The sequence below is a fragment of the Plecotus auritus genome (assembly GCF_963455305.1).
Source record: "Plecotus auritus genome assembly, chromosome: 5".
Classification (NCBI taxonomy): domain Eukaryota; kingdom Metazoa; phylum Chordata; class Mammalia; order Chiroptera; family Vespertilionidae; genus Plecotus; species Plecotus auritus.
In genome coordinates this window covers 37,104,224-37,125,636 of record NC_137776.1, presented here as the reverse complement: position 1 = coordinate 37,125,636, position 21,413 = coordinate 37,104,224, and the positions used below count along the sequence as shown (strand labels likewise).

Genomic DNA, 21,413 nt, shown 5'->3' with positions numbered 1-21,413 from the left:
CCCCTGGACTTGGCCTGGTCCTGGAGTTTGCACCCCTCAGCATTCTTCTTTTGGAGCTGGTGTGGAGGCTTCTGCTCAGGGCTGTCCTGTTTTCCCGGGACTTACACCCCATCTTGGACTGCCTCTGAACTGCCTCATCACTCCTACATTGCAAACTCCTGACAAGCAAAGGATCCAATGAGTTGCATATTTGCACCCTCCTCACCGCCCCCCCCCCCCCGCCTGCTCCCCACCCCCCCCACACACCCAGGTATCAACCAATATCCATGCAGTGAATGAAAGTTTCCCATAACAAGATGAAGAAACTAGCTCTGGGAACACTGAACATAGATTAGATTCTGAAGAGTTCTAGAAGCCCACGACATTTAATTTCTAAAAAATTTATTTCAATATTTTACATATCAAAATAGAAAAGGCTAAGTTTAGGGTGGAAATGCAACTTTAGGCTGCAGGCTGACTATGGAACAAGACCTAGGAAAGTTGAGCAGCAGGAGAATCTGTGTGGATGAGCTGTCTGTTTACACTTGTTTCCAGAACAATGGAGCTCACCATTGACGTCAATGATTGTGAAGAGACAAAAGGGCTTGTGGGTGTGTTACTGCAGCTGGGCCTGGATTTGCTTGCGTGCGTGTGTGTGTGTGTGTGTGTGTGTGTGTGTGTTAGGGAGTGGAGCAGGAAGTCTGTTCAGGTTTCAATGTCAGAGAAACAGGAGGCGGGGACAGTCTCACAGTGAAGTGTGGGCCACACAGCAGACCTCCCAGGGCCTACATGGGAAGGCTTGTCCCAATCAACTTTGTATTTGCCCTAGTTTGCATCTATATCTGACCAAGTTGCATGCACACCTTATTAAGGAGAGGAAAAGAAGTGGTAAGAATTCCTGAATGTGGGTTTGGCTTCAGGAACTGGCAGCTTAGTTTGCCTGCAGGCTATCAGATCATAATTCTTCCTTCCCTTCCATCCCTGGTCCCCAGGAGAGGCCAAGGAGAACAGGCACGTGGAGGGAGATGCTGCAGGCCCCAGCTTCTTGGACAGTTAGTTCCCCTTCAGCCCTTCAGAGCCCTGACAGCCTTGCCTCTCCCATCAGACACTGCATTTCAGAGCCTGCTGCCTTGGAGCCTGTGTCAGGTCCTACAAGTAAGCTTCTGCTCTCTACTGGGTCACTATCCTGACACTTTAGACAGAAGGCTGGGGCTTAACATGCTCCAAACAGTGTTTACTGAAAGAACAAATGGCCTCAGCAAGGTGTCCAGGGCTCAGTGTTCTGTGTCTCTGTGGCTTGTGCCTTCCTTCCAATCGCCTTCCTTTCTCACTCACTCTTCAAGTGCTGCCTCCATCATGGAGCCTCTGGGATAATTCCCGCCCTGGTTAGTTTATGATTCACAATACCCAATTCAGTATTTGACTAAATTCCCTTTACACAGGACGGTCGCTAATGACGTGAGGATGCAGGGACAACATCATTTCATTCGTACCTTCCATAGTAAAAATGATCCTATTCCTGAACCAAAAATTGAGACACATGGTCTAAAAACTAAGAAAGGCCTCTTGTAAGTTGGCAGTTCTGGAAGATCTGGGACCTAGGTGGCCTGGGTGGGCGTGCTCCGGGAGCTCTTGCAGGACCGCCTGATCTTGGTCTTTACCGGGAGCTCCAGCGCCTAGCGGCGAATGAATGAGAGTCAATGAATGCGAATGTGTGAATGAAAGATGTCCTCAGGGAGTTTCTAGCGGCCATTGGGGACGCGCCTCTGGCCTGTCGCTGAAGGTGGTAGCCTCCCGGGGCCTGGACTTCAGCGAGGGCTCGCCGGCCAGCCGGCTGGAACGAGGTGCGGAGGAGCCTGTTTCCTCCCCCCATCCCGCGGTGGTACGCGCCACTCCGCGCTCCCCGAGCTGGGGACGCGAGCTGTCTTGAATGGAAGACACCGAGGCCGGAAGTGGAAGGGACCACTCGGGAGGACGAGGAGGGGAGCAAGAGAGCGCCGCGTCTTCATTGAGGAACCGACGCCGTGAACATGGAGTTCCATGTGCGTCTTATGTAAAGAGAGCGACGGGCACCGCGGCCAATGGGTGTGCGGCATACGCAGGCCAGCCCCCCTGGTATGCAAATGAAGATTCATCGCGACCAATGGGGGGCGCCGGGGGCGGGCGCAGCGCGCGCGATCACGTTTTCCACTATGTGACAGCGGCAAGTCAGCGGCAGCGGCGGCGAAGGCGGGCTGTGCGGCGGTTACACGCTGCTCACTACGCGCTGCTCTCAGCGGCTGCGACAGTGGGCGCCAGTTCGGCGGACGGACGCGCGAACCGACCGGCGGACAAGCGAGGGCGCGGCTCCGCGGTAAGTGCGCGGCGGGGCGGACCAGTGCCAGGTTGGGGCGCCCAAAGCCGTCCGGACGCCGGCTCGCTGGTTACGTAACCGCCGCCGGGCCGGCGCGGCCTCGGGCGGGCGGGTCTGGGGTACCGGCGGGCGGCCTCCGAGCGACGGCGGCGATTCTGCCAGCCCAGGGAAGCTCGATCCCAGAGCTTCCTGGGCCATTTGATTGCTTCTTGTCTTGAAACTGGCCTGAGGTGCGTGGTGGGTACTGTTATCCCCATTTTGCAGATAAAGAAACAGGTTCAGAGAGGTTATGCAACTTGTCTAAGGTCACGGAGCTGCTGTGATCACCACACTGGCCTGTCCTTCTCTAGATGATTTTCTTTTATGAAACCTCCCACGCCCAAAGTGGAGAGGGCCGGAAAGGTGAAGGCAACCAACGGTCAGTGCAACTGTCTCTGGGAACACGAAGGGCCCCTTCGGAAACAGGCTTCCTGCTCTGAGACCAGAGAGCCAAGTCTCCAGCTAGGGAAGGGCCACTGGTGGGCATGGGAACCCTGTGGCAGGAAGGCCTCACCTCATGCTCACTCCCTATGCCCACCCTGGACTTCCCTGCCTTTATTCTCTCTCCCCAGCTTGGGTAGAAGAGGGGGTCCCACTGTGATACATCAGTCACACCATCCTTCTTGGTGTCCCTTTGGCTGCCAAGTCCCAGACATAGGCCAAGGGGGCAGGTGGCAGCCTGCTAAACTCTCCAGGAAGGCCAGGGTAAGGGATGACAACTTGGTTGCCACGGTTTCTGTAACCCACGCAAAGAAACCAGTTTGGGAAGCTGATTCATACTCAAAGAACAACGGAGCCAGCAGGTACCCTGGAAATCATCTAGGGTAACCCCTTGGCTTGACAGATGAGGCCACTGGAGCCCAGATTCCTGTGGGGCACACATCATAGCCAGGCCAAGCCTAAGCTCAGGGTGTCTGCAGGGTCATGAGCTAGGTCAGGTTGAGCTTATGAGGTTCCATGAAGGCCAAAAGTTGGGTGCTGACTCCCTGAGAGTTCTGGAATTTGGAAGGAGGGGCCTCAGATCCCCAAATGTTAAGAACCCTAGCAGCATGGCAGAGGCCCCCATGAGTACCTCTCACCTCCCCCGTCTGACACAGCAAGGCCACTGACTTCCCTGGCTGCAAATGGGAGATGCCCCTACCCTTACCCAGGGTTTCTGGTCCCAGGCTGGATTTGACTAGGAAGGGAACAGGACTCTACCTGAGGCTTTAATTGGCCATTGAGTTTTTAAATACAAGGCTAATCACTTTTTATAAGGTGCGTGGGTGAAATGGGAAAAGGACTCCTTTTTAAGTGGAAGCTACGTGATATGCCAACACAGGGATGATATCGTGGGTGTCTGCAGTTATCTGTCACCATCCTCCTCTTGTGATTCACTGGTACAGCACTAAGGCAGCCCTGGCTTTCTGTGGAGACTGGATGCTGGGTGCGGAGGGGGAGCCCTGCTGCCAGCTGCTGCTGGGTGACTCAGCTCCCCTTCTGGGACTCAGTTTTCTTCTCTATAAGAGGGGCTCAGGTTAGGCCATCTTTGAGGTCTGTTTCAATTCCTAGGTTTTTGGATCCTTCTCACTCTAAAGATGACTTCCCCAGGCACCTACACAGATTTTGACACAGTCTTGCTTTCAGGCCACATAAGGTTACTCTGTAAAGGCACATCCCCTGTGAGGCATGTTTGCCTGCTTAGAAGGAAATAGGAAAGTTTCCTTTCATTTGTACTATTTCTGATGCACACACTTAACTTTTAGAAAAATCCTGGCAAGCACACCTCTGTGTTTAAATGATGATGTAACTTCTCTGGGCCTCAGCAAACCACAGGCTCTGTCAGGTCATTGAGTGCCTGGCAGGACCTCTCAGCATTTAGTCAAAAGAAAGAGTGACGCCGAAAACTACGTCTTAGGCAAATCTTACTAGAAACACATAACCCCAAAGCTATGCAGATGCTCTGTGCCCCTCCCTTGCAGACGCTGGCCCACCTGTGGAACCAGCAGGGGACCTGCAGGTCCTGACAGGGGCCTCTGTCAACTCTATGCTCCTTTGTGCACATCTGTAACGAGTTTGTTATTGTGTTTCCAAGTCTAGTGCAAATCAGAAGCAGTAAGTGACCAGGTGAGCAGCCACCGGCTGTGGGCAAGAGTCAAGGCCACTGGCAGTTCTGAAGGCAGAGAGGCTCTAGCTCTTGAAGGCCTTGAGGGCTCCTAGTGCTCTTCTCCCTGGGGTGACAGAGAGGAGAGTAAGAACAGCTTGGTGTTCACAGGACCTAGGGTAGCCGATTCCCTGAGTGCCACAGCTGGGAAGCTGGCACTTTTGCATTGTTGTTTTAAATCTGTGCTGCTCCATGTTTGGGGTGTCACCAGGCAGAGCTCAGCATGTGGAGGTGTCCAGTGAGGCCAGGACGTGCGTCTCCCCAGCCTCCTTCCCCTCCATATTTGGACACTGCAGTCACATTTTCCTCAGTTACCCAGCTGTTGCCATGGAGAGCACGATGTTTGTTTAGCAGGACAAACATTTTCTTCAGATTACAGCAGGCTGGCCTTGGGGACTTGGCTCCTACCAGGAAGACGCAAAAGTATTATAAATCTTAGGTTGTAACATACCGCCAGCTTGTGGACACGGAACACAGGCTGTGAGATCCTGTTACATAAAGTGCAAAGGCAGGCAGGATTAATCAGGCTGTGAGAAGTCAGACTGGTGGTGGGTGACCAGGGTTGGGTGGTGGCTCGACCACCAGGGATATCTGGGGGCTGGGGACACGGGTGCTCAGTTTGTGGACATATATCAAGCTGTGACCTTATGATTTGGGACTTTTCTGCATGTATTTATACTTTCATTTTAAAAAGTCAATTGCCTTAAGTGATTGAGCTGATTTCTGATTTCTACAAGGAAATGAACTTCCCCTTAGGCTCAAGGCTATTGAATGAGAGCAGCCTTTACCTGTCCTGGGGTGGCCATGGTGAGTGGAACAGGGGCCCAGGCTATGCTTTTGTTCCCTTTTTTATTTTTTTAGTATTTATTATGGAACCTCTTAATATATGACAGTAGAGAGGATAGTGTAATGAATCCCCATGAACCCATCGGTCACCTTCAAAGAGTTTTAGCTCTGGCCCCCTCCTTCCATCCCCACCTCTTCCCCCTCCTATATTATTGCGAAACCCATCCCAGACTATGACCTCATCGCAGACTGCACTTTCTAACGGTCCTCTGTTCGGCAGAGGCAGCCCTTGCCACCAGAGGTATGATCAAATGACCCAAGTCAAGGCCTGAGCTTAGCCCCTTTCCTTGGGTCTGACTGTTCTCCAGGGACAGAGCCAATGTGTAGACATCTGTGAAGGGGGCAGCAAAGGAACCTCGAGGGGCAGGTGTGTAGGCACCAGCTTCCCTGTCAGCCCCTTTCCTTCCTGGGCCCCTGGCACCCTGGACCATGAGCACCAACCCCAGGGCTGGAAACCCAGCTTTCCCGGGGCTCCCCACGGCTTGGGCAGTGCTGGCATGAGCAGGTGCTCCATAAATGTTTGTGGAAGGCAGGAGGCAAAGTCTGATTTGAGGGGCACATTGGTTTTGCCAACTTGGCAATTTGAGGTCGGTCCATTAGAGCTGTCAGTGCTGAGCGATGCATTTTCTGGAATGATGAAGTTTAGGATGATTTCATTTGGTTTGTTGTTTCACATTTCTGCATGCTTGCTTGACCCTCTTTGCAAAAAAAGATTGTCTTCCACCTAAGGTAATCATGTGACTCTTACTCAGTGAGCCCTACTCAGTCTCCCAGGGCCAGGACCATGAAAGCCAGGAGCTCCTGCAAGGAGCTAAGCGAAGCCCTCAGGGCATGATGGAAGCAAAGTGTGTGATGCTCTTTCCTGGGGATGTCTGTATGCCTGGGGTGGGGCCAGCTGAGCTCTTAGTCCTTTACATACAAGCCAGAGATAGCCCTCCTGGCAATGAAATATCTCCTTTTACTTTATTTTTTTACTTAAATATATTTTTATTGATTTCAGAGAGGAAAGGAGAGAAAGAGAGACAGAAACATCCATGATGAGAGAGAATCATTGATCGGCTGCCTCCTGCACGCCCCCTACTGGGGATCGAGCACGCAACCCAGGCATGTGCCCTTGACTAGAATTGAACCTGGGACCCTTCAGTCCACAGGCTAATGCTTTATCCACTGAGCCAAACCAGCTAGGGCTGAAATATCTCCTTTTAAACAAATTATTTCTGTTACAGTGTCTGTGTTCCCATCGTAATGGACAGTGATGATGAAAGCTAGCCTCTGTTGGACACTGACTGCATCCCAGACACCTTGCACGCCTGCATCCTTTCACCCTCCCAGCAGCCAATAGGAGGCAGGTGCTGCTGTTGCCCCATCTGACAGATGAGGAAACAGGGACAGGGAAGGGAACTTGCTCAAGACCACACTGTCAGAAAGTGGGGGACCCACTGAAGCCCCCACCACCCAAGAGCTGCTCATGTAACCACTCAGCTTTCATAATTCACTCAGCAAAAAAGGACTGGCTGCTTGTCTGAGGAGGACTGCAGGATGACATAGGAGGTGTCCAGGAAGTTGGGTGGGCAGCCCTTTGGCAACTCTACGGAACCATAGCAAGAGCCCTCTGAAAGAGCTTGCTTCCACCTTGCCCATGCCCTGCAACCCTGTTAAAGTATGAGTCACATCTTGCATAGAACTCTCCAGCAGTTCCCCATTTCACTCAGAATAAAGCCGGAGTCCAGGTTCTGCCACTTGGATGTGCAGATCTGGCTCTGATCTAATATCACCCTCCTCTTGCCTTGCCCTCTGCTCCACACTCAGCTATCTTCTTCAAACTCCCTGCCTCAGGACCTTTGCACTTGCTGTCCCTACCTAAAATATTCTTTCTCCAGCATCCAGCTAACCTGCTCTGTCACTCTGTTCAGTCTGTCTTTGTTCAGGTTCTTTTAAAAGCGAAGTCGGGGTAGAGGGTTACACTTTACTGGGAGATGCAATCCCAGGGCAGTCATGGTGAGGGAAAGGGAAATGAAGAGGAAAAGGCAGGACACACACACGTGATGACGTCCTAATGATGAGGCCCTGCTTCACGGACACCCAGCATACCACTCTGCCCCTGGAGATCTCATCAGCAAGACTATCCAAAAAAAAGACACAGAGGAAAAGAGAGGAAAGGAAAGGACAGACAGCTTCAGAACGCTCCAATCAATGGAGGGATGGAGAGAGGACTTAGCCACTGACCACTTCCACTGACCTGTCCCCTGTGGCCAAAGTTCACCCCAGGGAGTGTGATTGCCCTCGGGTCCAAATGCAAATTAAGTCACATCAGTCTGTACTTGACAGTGCTTCAGTGGTTCCTAGTCGTTTCCCAGATAAATTATGTGTAATTTATGTGTAAACTCCTCGCTGGCCTCCCTCCCTTCTGCACTCTACCTACTTCCGCACTCCTCTTGCATCCCCTTAGTCAAGCACTGGAAATGCCTGCAGTGCCTGGAACTCATGTGCTCCCCACCTGCTCTGCCCTCTTCACAGGGTAACACCCGCTCCTCATAGCCTCACCTCTCCCTCTGCCTGCAACCTGGTTTCAGGGTCTTCTGTAACTTGTGATGCTCGAGATTTCTGAACTCTGCTGCTCCCCATATCACCTGGGGAGATCCCAGACAACCTGTAGGTCCCAGGCCTGCCAGCCACTCAGTGGGAACCTGTGTATTTCCCAAAGTTCCTACATGCTGAGCAGTGATCATCAATGCTCTTGTTGCCTTCTGACGAGGCCATCAGCAGCTTGCCATGTCAGGGGGCTGCCTAATTCAACTGCCTTCCTAATTCATGGCAGGTGGGAGTTCAGTGAATAAGAACAAATAAAAATACCCATGAGATACCTGTGAATGACCCTGACTACTACTCCCTCACTTGGCAAAATATGGAGAAAGACCCTAATGAGACAGACACGGAAAGGCTGCATTCTTTCTGGCTGACATTTCTCTCATTTTCCAGCTTCCTTCAGGAGCCAACATGAATGAATTTGCTGGATTTGCCCCCAACCCCAGTAGCCCCACCAAGGAGCCCATGGAGCCCACACCCAGTGGGGTCTTGCTCCAGGAGGATGTCGACATGAGCAGTGGCTCAAGCGGAAATGAGACCAACGAGAACTGCTCCACAGGGCGGGACTCGCAGGGCAGTGACTGTGACGACAGTGGCAAGGAGCTGGGGATGCTGGTGGAGCCACTGGATTCTCAAGAGAGGTAGGGGCAGCCAGGGCCCGTGGAGGCGAGGCCCTTGTTTGTTTTTTCAGGGTCTCATTCTGTTGTAATTTGATTGTTTTACCATTTTTAAATCACGATGATCAACTTTTTCCAGATTTTTGAAAATCTTGTTAACTTAGAATAACTAAAATGTACTAGGGTTTGTCCTTCCTAATGATACCACTTGGTAATTGAAGATCCGGTTGCCAACAGATTGGTAGTGCATAATGAGATCTTGGGAGGCGGCGTGTCAGGTAACCTCACCTGCAGCTGAGTACTTTGTAGAAAATGAACTTGCTCCTTTAGCACTGGCTCTTCATCTCCCAATACCTAGTTTTCCTGGTCTCTGAAGGTTTTATGTGTCAGTTTTACCTTAACCTCGTGTTTCTTACTGTGGTGTGATCCAGCTTGTTATCGCTGATTAGATGGGGGAGCCATGGATGGAACAGTCTCTGAGTTCTGTCTTTATTTCTTGTCCTTATAGTCCAAGTGCCTACAGCCTAATGCTGGCGAAGTCTGAACACAACCCATCTACAAGCGGCTGCAGGTAAGGCCAGTTAGAACCCCTTTGACTTAGAATCTTTGGAGAAACCCAAAGATTTCTCCTTGGAGGTTAGGTTTGGGGGATATGTGACTTGTTTTAGGCTTCTTCTAGAAACTATTGGTCTGCGTTTTGAATCCAGCTGTGCACTTCCAGACACGACTGTCCCTGCAGGCTGCCTAGAGCCCCCATGTTGTTCTGGTCTATTGCTCCTCCAGCTCTATCCAAGCAGACCTTGTCTGCATCTGAGACCTGTTCATCTGGACTTTCCTCACCCTGTTTAGGTCTTTGTCTTCCTATCCACAGACACTTTCATATCTCACTGGAGCAACAGCCAGCTCTTAGTCCTGGGCATGAGGGCACTTTGCCATTGTAGACACCTGATGTCCATCATTCTCTCTGCACCTTCTGCTCTACACACGTCCATCTCCTTCAGCTGGTGCCCACCTGCCCTGCCTTCCCCTGTCTCTGCTCCTTAAGTTTGAAGATCCCTCTATAAATCTCCTCTCCTCTTGGGGGTCTTCCTATACTCCTCATTCATGTTTATGCCCTAGGAAGCTACTGCTGTCCTCTGTATTCTCCATCACTTAATCATCTTCTAGCTGAGGCAGACAAGAAAGGCCCAGCTCAACCAGCAGGCCTTGCTGGGCACAGCCTGGCTCTCACTCATGGGGAAAAAGCCAGCTGGAGGGATGTCTGACCCATTCACTTGCGTTAAAGCAGTGGTTCTCAACCACGGGCGAATCGTCTGCCCCAAGAGACATAGCAATGTCTAGAGACATTTTTGGTTGTCACAGCTGGCGGAGTGCTGCTGGTCTTCAGTAATTGTTAACCTAAAAATAAAAGGCCACAGTGAGAGGCAACAAGCATTTATTTGAGGTAAAAAGAACAGCTATTTAGGACGCACTGATTCAGGCAGAAACCCAAATAGTGTTCCAATTAGGAGGCAAAGGCAAGGGGTGTTTATGAGAAAGGGGAGGGGATCAATTACATCCATAGAAGGAAGGCATTTCTGTAGTGCAAATAAGGTAACATAGTGACACTAATTCTAAACAGTTTTTAATTTTCAGTTTGGCGGCTAAAATATCTGCTTTCCTGTTTCCTTTGTCAACAGTTCTTTGGGACACAGTGTTGCCCTGTTTTAGAACTCCAAAGTTTTGAGGAGTAAGACTACAAAGCAGCTTGCTTGGGGATGGCAGCTCCAACTCCATTTTAAAGTGTCCCCATTTATGTTATTTTTCACGTGGGTGAGGCCAGGGATGCTGCTCACCATCCTGCAGGCACCACAGAGAACTATGGGCCAAGATGTCCTAGTGCCCAGTTGAGAAACTGGACCAGACGGGACATCTCTTCAGAAAAGGGCCCCAGAAAGCTAACGTCTGATCTTTTTCACTCTGTAGTAGTGAGCAGTCTGCCAAAGCCAACACACACAAGGAACTGATCAGAACGCTCAAGGAGCTGAAGGTCCACCTCCCCACAGACAAGAAGGCCAAGGGGAAAGCCAGCACGTTGGCGACCTTGAAGTACGCCCTGAGGAGCGTGAAGCAGGTGAAAGGTATGCCTGCCTCGTGTGTTTGTTCCAACCTGTAGAAGTAAGTTTCCAATCCCCCCAGATTACAGCGTGGACTGTGTTGGCTTTCAAAACTCAATCCTGACACAGAAGAAAGAAACTTAGGAGTCTTGTGGAGCTGCCACAATTGAAAACCTCAATTCACTGGAAGCTGTCTATTGCATTTGACTTTTAGAGGAAAAAATAAAGTGGGTAGAAAGCCAGCTGATAAGAGAAACCTATTTACAACATAAAACTTCTGTGCTGTGGCCTAGGTCAGGTCATGGTGAGGAGAGTGCAGCATCTTCCAGGCTCTGGCTGGAGTGGGTGACCACTGATGGCCCGGTGATGTGGGCAGCTCAGAGTGGAATTGAAGCGAAACATTCCACAGTGTTTAGCTGAGGACTTGCCCCTCCTTTAAAAGAAAGCATGAAGGGATCCCAGGGGTGGGTGGGTTTAACAGAGCTCATCCTTGAAAGACAATATCTTAGAGCTTCTTCATTCAAGACCGCAGGCTCTTTATTTCTTTTTGTTTTAAATATGTTTTGCTTATTTTTAGAGAGAGAGGAAGGGAGAGGGATAGAGAGATAGAAACATTGATGAGAGAGAAACATCATCAATCGGCTGCCTTCTATACACCCTCTACTGGGAATTGAGCCCACAATCCGGCATGTGCCCTGACCAGGAATTGGACCAGTGACCTCTTGGTTCATGGGTTGAAACTCAACTACTAAGCCACACCTTTATTTCTTGTCTATCTAAAAACATGTGAGTTTCAGTGGTGGTGGTCTTTGGACCAGGAAGGCAGGCAGGGCAGAGTGCCTCCTTCCATCACAGGTGCATGGTAACAGGACCTCTGAAATCCAGCCTTCATCCACCTGTGGGCATGTTTGGATTTTATCATTAGACTAGAGGCCTAGTGCATGAAATTCATGCATGGAGTGGGGGGTCCCTCAGCCCAGCCTGCACCCTCTCCAGTCCGGGATCCCTCTCACAATCCGGGACCGCTGGCTCCTAACCACTCGCCTGCCTGCCTGCTCACCCCTAACTGCCTCTCTGCCAGCCTGGTTGTCCCTTAACTGCCCCCCTGCCGGCCTGGTCGCCCCCTAACTGGTCCCCTGCCAGCCTGGTCACCCCCTAACTGGTCCCTTGCCAGCCTGGTCGCCCCCTAACCAGAAGGAAGTCGGACATCCAGAAGATGTCCTGTCAGCCTGATCTAATTAGCATATTACGCTTTTATTAGTATAGATGGCAGCACGTGACAGCTTTTAGCGCTGGTTGGTGGACTAGAGAAAGGCTTTTGTCTGAGGACACATTGCAGGAACTTTCACAAATGCAGGAACCTATGAGTAAACACTACAAACCCAAAATGTGTCATTGGGCTCAGACACTTTCCATTTCAATCAACTCCAAGCCCTTAGGTATCTGCCTTCACTTGCTCCTGCCACCAGACCTTTCACTGGGCAGACACCCCATGTCCTGGGTCTCAGGTCACCTTGGTGCCTCTGCCTCCAGACCAGGATCCTGTGCTCAGGGTCATCTCAGGATGGTTTAGCTATAAAGTTGGTCGAGAGGTCCTTGTAGCCTGGCCTCTCAATCTGCTGCTGGGAAATGGGATGAGAACTTGGAGAATTCTTAAATGTCCTCAGTGCCTCAGAGAAAGAGTAGAAGTCTTGGGGCAGGTATGCATGTGTGCAGTCCTGGTCTTGCAACTGGGGCTACTCCATGGACCCTTGTCATTACAGTGAAACCCCAGCCCCTGCACGCGGAGGGATTTCTTAGCTGTTTGGTCCATTGTGACGAGTAAGCTGAGTCAGAGGGAAAGTCAGTATCTCCTTGGGGCAGATGTGTGAGCCCTCCCCCCACTTTACCTTCACGTACGTATTTCACACACGCACTGAGTCCCAGTGGACACCACATATCAGAAATGTGCATAAGAGTAGAAAAACCTCCAAGGCTGATAGAAAGGTGAAACAGTGCTTTATTCTGTTACCATCAGCTACTATCTCAAGGTATAGCCTGTAGTCAAAGCAAAGCCAGTCACTAATGAGGATACCAAGCCACATTTCAAATAATGTTCACATTTCTAATGTTTGGATGACTTTCGTGGGAAGGGATTGTTTCATGTAGTCTGGCTGGGAGAGTTTGTGCCAGACATGGAAGGTGGCTATGTGCTGGTTTGTGTGGCTTTTTAGGGGGCCCTCTTCGGCCCCTTGGCCATGGCTGGGTCACCCCAAAGCCATGCCAGATGTTCCAGGATGAGTGGCCCTTGTCTTCAGGGTCTCTTCTGAAAAGCTTGTTCCACATGTTGTTTCTTGTGCCCAGTGACCTTAGCAGTTGATTCTGTCTGGATGGGGTATCAGTTGAGACCACCACGGGAGGCAGACCAGGGGTGCCACAGCCATCCTGCATGGAAATGATGACATTGCATCATGATTAACAACCTCGTGGGGAAAGTGAGCATTAGGTGGAACTCTGTGGCCATGTTATTTAAGATAACGTGTATTTATTGTTTACAAAGTTCTGTAACCATAGGCCTGATTTTCATGGAAACGCCCAGATTTCTGTTTTGTCTTTGTCTTTCTGTGATTTGTTCTCTCAACGTCCAGGAGATAGTCTCCTAGCCCACTTTTCATGAGAAAAGTAAGTTAGGAGTTGCCTCTTGGTCTCTCCCGCAGCCAACGAGGAGTATTACCAGCTGCTCATGTCCAGCGAGAAGCACAGCTGCGGCCCCGATGTGCCCTCCTACACTATAGAGGAGATCCAGAGCGCCACCTCCGAGGTCATTATGAAGAGCACGGTGAGTGTCTCCTGTTGGGGAGTCCTCCTTCGGTGAGCTGATGACCGCCTGGCCGGTGGCTTGATGGCAGCAGAATTTGGAGTTTCAGGAAGTGAGTTCAGACCTTAGAAAAAGAATGTAGTCAGTGGTTCAGAAGTCCTGTTGCAGATGTCTCCCAGACCCTGTGCTCTCCTGGCCACTCCACCCCGTACCTCACGTGTGGGAGAGTGACCCCACCTTGACCAAGCACAGTGCACTTCAGGGTGAGGACACGCCAGGGGCAACTGGTTCACTGTTCAGGGCTTCATGGGGGGTGCCCTGGGATTAAACTCGGCTTCATGAGACTCCAAACCTCATGCATTTTATTTTATTATTATTTTTTTTAAATCTTCACTTGAGGATATTTTCCCATTGATTTTTAGAGAGAGTGGAAGGGAGGGGAAGAGACAGAAAAATCGATGTGAGAGAGTCATATCAATTGGTTGCCTCCTGCACCAGAGCCAGGGAACAAGCCTGCACTGCGGTACATGTTCTTGACCAGGACCCAACCTGGGACCCTTTAGTCCACAGGCTGGCACTCTTATCTACTGAGCCAAACCTGCTAGGGCCAAACCTGATGCATTTTAAAGTAGCTGATAAAGGTGGGGCCCTTGGAGGTGTGGGGACGGGGAGCAGGTTGGCTGTACCCTGAGCCCCCATTTCTCAGAGAGCAGAGAGCACCACATTTCTCAAAGCTGTCTTGGAGAACTGAACTCCCACTCCTTCTCACCTTCCTCCAGTACTTCCCCCACCACCACCAGTCCTTAGCTCAAGAGGTCCAGAGCCCTGCAGCCCCCAGACAGTCCCCTGCACCCCAGGAGAGGGACACCCCAGCCCAGGTGACAAAGGGAGAGGTGTGCAGGGCCTCTTCCACCTCTCAATTCAGACGCCAGGGGCTCTGTACCCAAGAATACTGAATGGATGACACCCGTGGGAATCCGCACCCTGGGTTCCTTTTGGCAGTGGAGCCCCGATGTGATTCTTCAAATAATGTCCTGTTTGGACCCCAGTATATATGAGGGGAAATAGAGTTATTCTGGTCAGGACTGAGGAAGGGTCCCAGAGGCCTTCCCTTACCCTCCATGCCCCTTTCCTGTCACCTGCCCCAAGTGTGTGCCCATACTGTCCCGTCCCCTCTGCCCATTCTGACCGAGGATGTTCTTCCTTTCCAGGACATGTTCGCTGCGGCTGTGTCCCTGGTCACAGGGAAAATCCTGTACATCTCCAACCAAGTGGCCTCCATCTTCCACTGTAAGAGAGACACCTTTCACGATGCCAAGTTCGTGGAGTTCTTGGCGCCCCATGACATTAGCGTGTTCCACAGCTCTACCACGCCTTACAAGCTTCCTCCGTGGAGTGTCTGCAGTGGGACAGGTGAGGGGAAGGGAGCGCCGCCCACCTCACCTCTGCCGGAGACCAGCACAGCCGTGGCGGCCTCTGTCCAAGGGGAGAGATCAGAAGTTGTTCAGAATAAATTTAGAGAGAAAAAATAGTCCTTTCATGAATTTCAGAGAGGGAGAAAACATCTCAGAGGCTTATAGGACATGTTAGGCATTTTAGAAATGAAGTTCTAAGAAGCTGGAGTCTGAGGTGAGTCTGCAGAGCAGGGAGGGCCCAGGCACATCTGGGGGCATCAGACCCCTGGCTGTAAACTCTGGAATGTGCCACGCTCATGAATATATTTCATTTTAGTCAGAACTGGGATAAAGGCTCTCTAAGGCTTCGCTTTGAGCTCTGGCAGGTTTGTGTCACACCGTGGCTCTGATTCTGGTGCTGTCTTTAGGAGGACACAGTGCTCTCTATACCTCGTTGTGTCATTGGATGGGTGACTGTGGGCTTTTCTTTTAGATTCTTTCACCCAAGAATGCATGGAGGAGAAATCTTTCTTCTGCCGTGTCAGGTAAGCCCAGTTACTGGTCTTCCTAAACTTAAAATGGCCCAACCATTTCATCCAGAGCACCTGGTGGGAAGTGCAGGAGGTCCAGGTGTCTCCCACCAGTCCCTGCTCCACTACAGGCAGTTAGGGCCATGAGCCTGTCGATGCTCCCATCTTTGGAGCGTGGGCCTTACAGCACGCATACACGTGGCCAGAGCTGCATTTTAAATGTTCACAAGGGGTTAAGACAGCCTGGTCAACAGTGGGGTGATTTCAGCCAGTCCTCACTGTGGATGTCAGCCCGAGGAGCCGCGACTTGCTGTCCATCACCTGGAAATGGGCCAGGGGCCTTCCCGGTGGAGGCGTGTATCCTGGGATCCTTGAGGACCCCAAAAGTACATGCAGCCTTTGGTTCGAGTGTATATTTTTTAAGTGCATTTTCCCGGGGATAGCCCCGTAGCTTGCCCAACGGGCTTTTAGCCTAAAATGGGGTGACCAGATAAGCCTCCAGCTGCAGTGTCAGGAGTGACCGCTGGTCAGACAGTGGTGCCCTCAGAAAGCGGGCCAGGACCCCACTGTTGGAGTAGCATTCCTTTCCCTAATTAAAACTCAACCTGCTCTAGAGACGGCTCAAAAGATCTCTCAATGCTCAGGGCTGATGACTGTGACTTACCCTGTGATGTCATCGGAAATCTGAGGAGCCAGGTGGTGGGCCCAGCTTCTCTGGTGGGGAGGAGGCAGAGACAACAGGCCAAGGGCAGCCCATCCATCTACCAGTATGCTGGGGTGGGATGGGAGGGCATCTTTACAACAAATGAAGGGATTGCTGAGATGACAGCCAGCTGTGGGGGAGGGGACCAGCAATAAGGGATGGTTCCTTCTGTCATAACTCCACCCTCTAATGGCACTCTCCTCTTCAGCTTCGGGAAGAACCATGAAGATGAGATCCACTACCACCCGTTCCGTATGACGCCTTACCTGGTCAAAGTGCCGGAGCAGCAGGGTGCTGAGAGCCAGCTGTGCTGCGTGCTGCTGGCAGAGAGGGTACACTCCGGCTATGAAGGTGACAGCCAGGCCCAGGCCAGCCAAGGGCTCCTCTGGTCCCTCAGTTACTCCCCTGGCTCAGATGTAATGTCTGTAAGGTAGACTCCAGCCCAGCCTCCCCCAGCCGTGGACAGGGCCTCTATGTCCCTCGAGACAGCACACCCGCCTTTGTCACCTGGCCCTCCTGGGACCCTGCCACACCACCTTCCACGCAGTTAAAGGGTCTGTGTGCCAACATCTCACTGTGACCGCGGGTGCCCTTCCCCTTCCCCACCCACTGCCTTCCATCCATGCAGTGAGAACAGTCCTGACAGTCTGGGCCCAAGTCCCTCCCATCCTTGTGTACACCCAGGCCTCGGCCTGAAGTGCAGGGACACCAGCTCTTCCTCAGAACCCCAAGCCATCCCCACTTTTACCTTCCACTGAGTCTGCCATCCTCCTGACACCAGGCTCCTGCAGACAGTTGGCCCCCTAACACCCTGTGTTTGCTCCTAGAGCCCCCCTCCCCATCGCTGCCTATAGAAATCTAGTCTCTATAGCAGGCTTAGCTCGCCAGGTGTCCTTTCCTGGTCCTGCCAGCTCCTCAGGCCACCCCCCAAATTACCAAATCTGGGTTATTCAAGCATCCTGATCATGTCCTTCTAACAACCCCCCCCCCCCCCCCAACAAGCTGGGACATAGTCTCGTACTGGCCACAGCACTGTGGCAACTCAGCAAATCCCCATGTCAGAACCTCTGAAAGCAGAGAATCTATGACCTCTCAGAGGTTAGTGATGTCTTTTTTTAAAAGGCATTTTATTAAATGGTAGAAATGTTTTAGGTATGTGGCTTGCTTTTAAATATTCGATGGGTTCCTGCATATAGAATATTGTCTTCCAAACAGTTCGTAAAGATTTATAGAGTTACTTACATTTCAGCAGGTTATTCGCCCATGAGGTCAGTTGCCATCAAGAATGAAGCATTTGGAATGTTGAATGTTTTGTCCATGAATTTGGAAGTTGAGGAAAGTTCTGGATATGACTTCCTTTATGCAAATTATCTTTGCCCACCTTAGAAACTGAAGTCCCAATACATTGACGTTTGCACAAGTTTCAATCCAAATACTTAACTCATTTTTAAAAAGAATTTGTTCTGCTCATCTTGTTGGATCTTAAAATCTTGACTATGGCCCTGCAGCAGCAAGAGTTTCTGAGAAGCCTGTGCATAGCGTGTGGTTTTGTAAATGGAAAGTCCTGGCTTTCATGACTAGGACTGGCCCACAGAGCCGAGGGGCCAGCTAGGGCTCTCAGGCTGCTGTCAGAGCCCTATCACTGAACGAAGCACGTGGTTTTCTAGTAGTTGTCATGTAACTACAAAATGTGTGCATTTCTCAGAATCAGACATCTGAGCAAAATTCTATTCTTTCAGCCCCTAGAATTCCTCCGGAAAAGAGAATTTTTACGACCACACATACGCCCAATTGTTTGTTCCAGGATGTAGACGAAAGGTAAGTCCCGTGGTGCTGTCCCCGCTGTCCATGCACGCCTTGTGCTCACCCTTGTCTCAGAACCAGTGCTGCATCCCCAGGCCCGCAGGTTCCCTCACTAGACATTTAGTGTTCTGTCATTGTCTTGGTAATTACTTCATAACTAAGGAAAGCTCAATGAATGTTCATGGTTTTGACATTGAAGCTGTTGAGCTAAATCTAAGCCTGCATGTTATGTGTGGTAATCAACAAAAGCATTTGAGTATGTTTAAGCAATGAGATAATTGTGGAATTACACTAAAAACCTCCTGAGATACAAAGACTATAAATGGGGCTATCAGAGGAGCCGGTAGTTGTTCTAAGACTGTTTAAACTCATTTCAAAGTTAGACACGGATAAGCACTGGTACAAGTGGGGATGGTGTGCCTGGGACAGGTGCACATCAATGGGCGGGTCCCAGCACAAGTGCACCTGCCAGCCTGCGTGTCACCTGCACGCTCTGTCCAGAGCCCCTTTGTGGGTGTCCCAGCCAGGATGCTGCAGCTGCTGGGAGCACTGACATCTGAGGGTTCTCTGGCATTGGGCCAGGGCCCTGGTGTGCCTTCCCCCAGCTCCTTCTGCACAGAAAATGCTCCAGGCTGCTGGCAGTCAGGGAGTTTACTCAGAAGACACATGGGAAGTAGACTGAGAAGAGCCAGCATGCTGAGCTTTCTGAAATGGGCCAAGGTCACCTCCACAGACACTGTCGAGAGTTAGGTTCTCTCCACTGCCCACCCCTGGGCACAAACCCTGGGGCCTCCTGGGAAAGTTCTGCTCTCAGGTGGCCCGGGATCAGCGGCCTCCAGCTCCAGGCTGCTCAGGTGGCAGAATGGCTGCAAGGCACAGGTTCCTGGGCCCCACCAGCCCTGCTCAACCAGGATCTCAGAAGGTGGGGCTGGGAGCTGCATTTGTGAGGCAACCTCAACATAATTTTTATTCCTCCAAAAATCTAAGAACTTCTATCTGCAAACCCACCCTAGGAGTCCACTTAACTCACGTTCAGAAGGGTTGGCAAGCAGGCGCACATAGTCTGCACAGCCTTCCTCAGCAAAGCCGCCTCCTTCTCCCCCTCTTCCTTCCTCTTCCACTTCCTCCCCCCTCTTCCTCCTCTTCCTCTTCCCTCCTCTTTCCCTTCCTCCTCCTCCTCTTCCCCGCTCCCTCCTGGCCAGGCCTGGAACTGGGAGGACGCCAAGAACATTCTGTACATCCGGCCAAAGGAAAACACAAGGCCCAAGAGAGTTCCCCACCACAGGGAACGGGGAGGCCTCTCTCTAAGACTCAAAGCAGAATGTCCTTCCACGTGAGCAGAAGAATTTGGGAAACATCTGTGTGGGTGTAAGAACACTGCCCGAGGAGAGGAGGCTGAGGTGCAGCTCAGAAGAGGGGACTTACAGCCAAGCTGCAGAGGGCACTGGACAGCAGAGGGGACAGGACTCTGGGAAGATGGACACAAACCATTTCTCGGAAAAGAAACTAACAGCTTTTACAAGAAGATCAGTGGGCACTGAGGGCAGGTCCCCAGGCAGTACTGGTGATACCCAGGGAAGCCACAATAAATAAGGAGTAGATATAGTGGCAAAGTAACAGGAGCAGGAAAACCTCCTGGGCTGGAGAAGATGTGCAGGCAGGGTTTCCAGGTGCAGGCTTGTTAAAAAGTTTTCAAAACTCGTTAAAAATATCCATGCCAAAAAAATTTAAAATATCCATGCCAGACCATATCTGGCCAAACTTAGGAAACACAAAAAAGAAAAAGATCTTAACAGAAGAAAAGGAACATTTTCATGATTGATTCTTTCAGGAAATAGACACAAAGCTAAAGCCACCTTGTAGGGTCTTGTTTCGTATTACAGACCCATGGGGATGCTGTAATCTTTTACTAATTAATTGAAAGATTGCTTCTCTGTTAGCCCAATTCCCAAATTTTGATCCTGTAAATGGGGCTATCAGGGGAGCTGGTAGTTGTTTTCTTTCCTTGTGAATGGACAGACGGTTTTAGAGATGGTCTGCTCCCCTGTTTGGAGGCTGCATTATGGAATGTGTCCCCAAGCATAACTGCAGGGGTGACACTCCTGTGCACTTGTCTTGCAGAGCGGTCCCGCTCCTGGGCTACCTACCTCAAGACCTGATCGAGACCCCTGTGCTTCTGAAGCTTCACCCCAGTGACCAGCCCTTGATGTTTGCCATCCACAAAAAGAGTAGGTCCCTTCTCATGGTGAATCCTAAAGGCTTTGACAAAAGCTGGTATGTGCCTGGGTGTCTCCCGAGGTCAGCATCCAGCAAAGATGGGTCAGACTGGCTTGCAACGTATGGGTGATGGATGCCCCACCTCCTGCCAGAGTCCTGGCACTGTCCGTGGGTTCCTTTGTGGCCCGTGGCCTGAGTGACATCTTGTTCTTACTGTTGGTATCCCCAGCAGGTGGGAGGAGGGGGGCACAGGTTCAGCTGCGGTGGGCGAGGTAGTGGGCAGGCTGGGGTAGTGGTCAACACATATGCCCCCAAGCCCAGGCCCCACAGATACAGATGACACTTGGAGACATCCAGTGGAAGCTAGCAGAGATGTGCATCCTGAAACATAATGATGTGGCCAAAAACAAACATTTGTCATGACTGAAAGTGGAACGGTTGTATGGATGTATGCATAACCCATGGACACAGACAATAGGGTGGTAAAGGACTGACGGGGGGCAGCTAGAAAGAGTCAATGTGGGAGGAAAGGGGACATATGTAATATTTATAACAATAAAGATTAAAAAAAATAATATCAATAAAATAATAATTCAAAAAATAAATAAAATAAAAAGAAGACACACACACATACAAAGAAAGTTGACAGACTGAGAGCTACAGCTTAGAACAGGTGTTGGCAGCTCTTAAATTTTCAAATAGCTATGAACTCGAGGCATCTGGGCTTGTCTTTTCTCTTCCTGCAAGCCTGGTTGCTTCTCACCCCCGAATGCTCTTTTTTCTCCTAGTCCTGCAGTCTGGCGGGCAGCCCTTCGACTATTCTCCCCTTCGGTTCCGCACCCGGAATGGGGAGTACATCACACTGGACACCAGCTGGTCCAGCTTCATCAACCCCTGGAGCAGGAAGATCTCCTTCATCATCGGGCGGCACAGAGTCAGAGTGTGAGTGCTTCTAGGGCCCTGGGCCACTAGGCTGCCCCTGCCTCTGCCCCTACCCCTGCCCCTGCCCCCAAGTGGGAGGGACCTAGTTCAAGCAGAGCTGTGAGAGGGAGGAAGAGGGTGGTGAGCAGGCCGGTGGCAGCAGAGAGGAAGCAGGGCCTTGCAGGGGTATGCAGCACAGCCTGACTATCAGACTATGAATATCATGCAGGGGCCCTTTGAATGAGGATGTGTTTGCTCAGCCATGCGCAGAGGAGCAGCAGGCCCTGCACCCCAGCATCCAGGAGCTCACGGAGCAGATCCACCGGCTGCTGCTGCAGGTGAGTGCCCACCCGCAGGACAATCCCTACCTTGTAGGCAGCCTGAGGACT

The 21,413-nt window shown here is 51.1% G+C and overlaps 1 protein-coding gene and 1 long non-coding RNA gene across 3 annotated transcripts in view; one reads left to right on the top strand and one right to left on the bottom strand.

Moving 5' to 3' along the window:
* Nucleotides 1–2,174: 2,174 nt before the first annotated feature.
* The window catches only part of PER2 (period circadian regulator 2), a 35,014-nt gene continuing 15,775 nt past the window's right edge, over nt 2,175–21,413 (top strand). Inside the window, exons 1-12 of one of the 2 annotated variants that reach the window (XM_080670910.1) lie at nt 2,175–2,332; nt 8,340–8,587; nt 9,072–9,134; nt 10,529–10,683; nt 13,356–13,477; nt 14,668–14,869; nt 15,344–15,395; nt 16,292–16,434; nt 17,823–17,901; nt 20,008–20,114; nt 20,892–21,045; nt 21,254–21,362. In XM_080670910.1, the coding sequence (XP_080527036.1) occupies nt 8,358–8,587; nt 9,072–9,134; nt 10,529–10,683; nt 13,356–13,477; nt 14,668–14,869; nt 15,344–15,395; nt 16,292–16,434; nt 17,823–17,901; nt 20,008–20,114; nt 20,892–21,045; nt 21,254–21,362 (1,416 nt within the window). In that variant the 5' untranslated portion in view covers nt 2,175–2,332; nt 8,340–8,357. The remainder of the gene's footprint in view (nt 2,333–8,339; nt 8,588–9,071; nt 9,135–10,528; nt 10,684–13,355; nt 13,478–14,667; nt 14,870–15,343; nt 15,396–16,291; nt 16,435–17,822; nt 17,902–20,007; nt 20,115–20,891; nt 21,046–21,253; nt 21,363–21,413) is intronic. The other variant, XM_080670911.1, reaches the window with a different exon arrangement.
* On the bottom strand, nt 12,637–19,046 carry LOC308249430. The gene is made up of 8 exons (XR_013960726.1): nt 18,917–19,046; nt 17,326–17,472; nt 16,350–16,488; nt 16,045–16,213; nt 14,900–14,932; nt 14,646–14,744; nt 13,373–13,580; nt 12,637–13,083 (listed from the first exon to the last, which is right to left on the bottom strand). It is a non-coding gene; the product is annotated as an uncharacterized lncRNA (long non-coding RNA).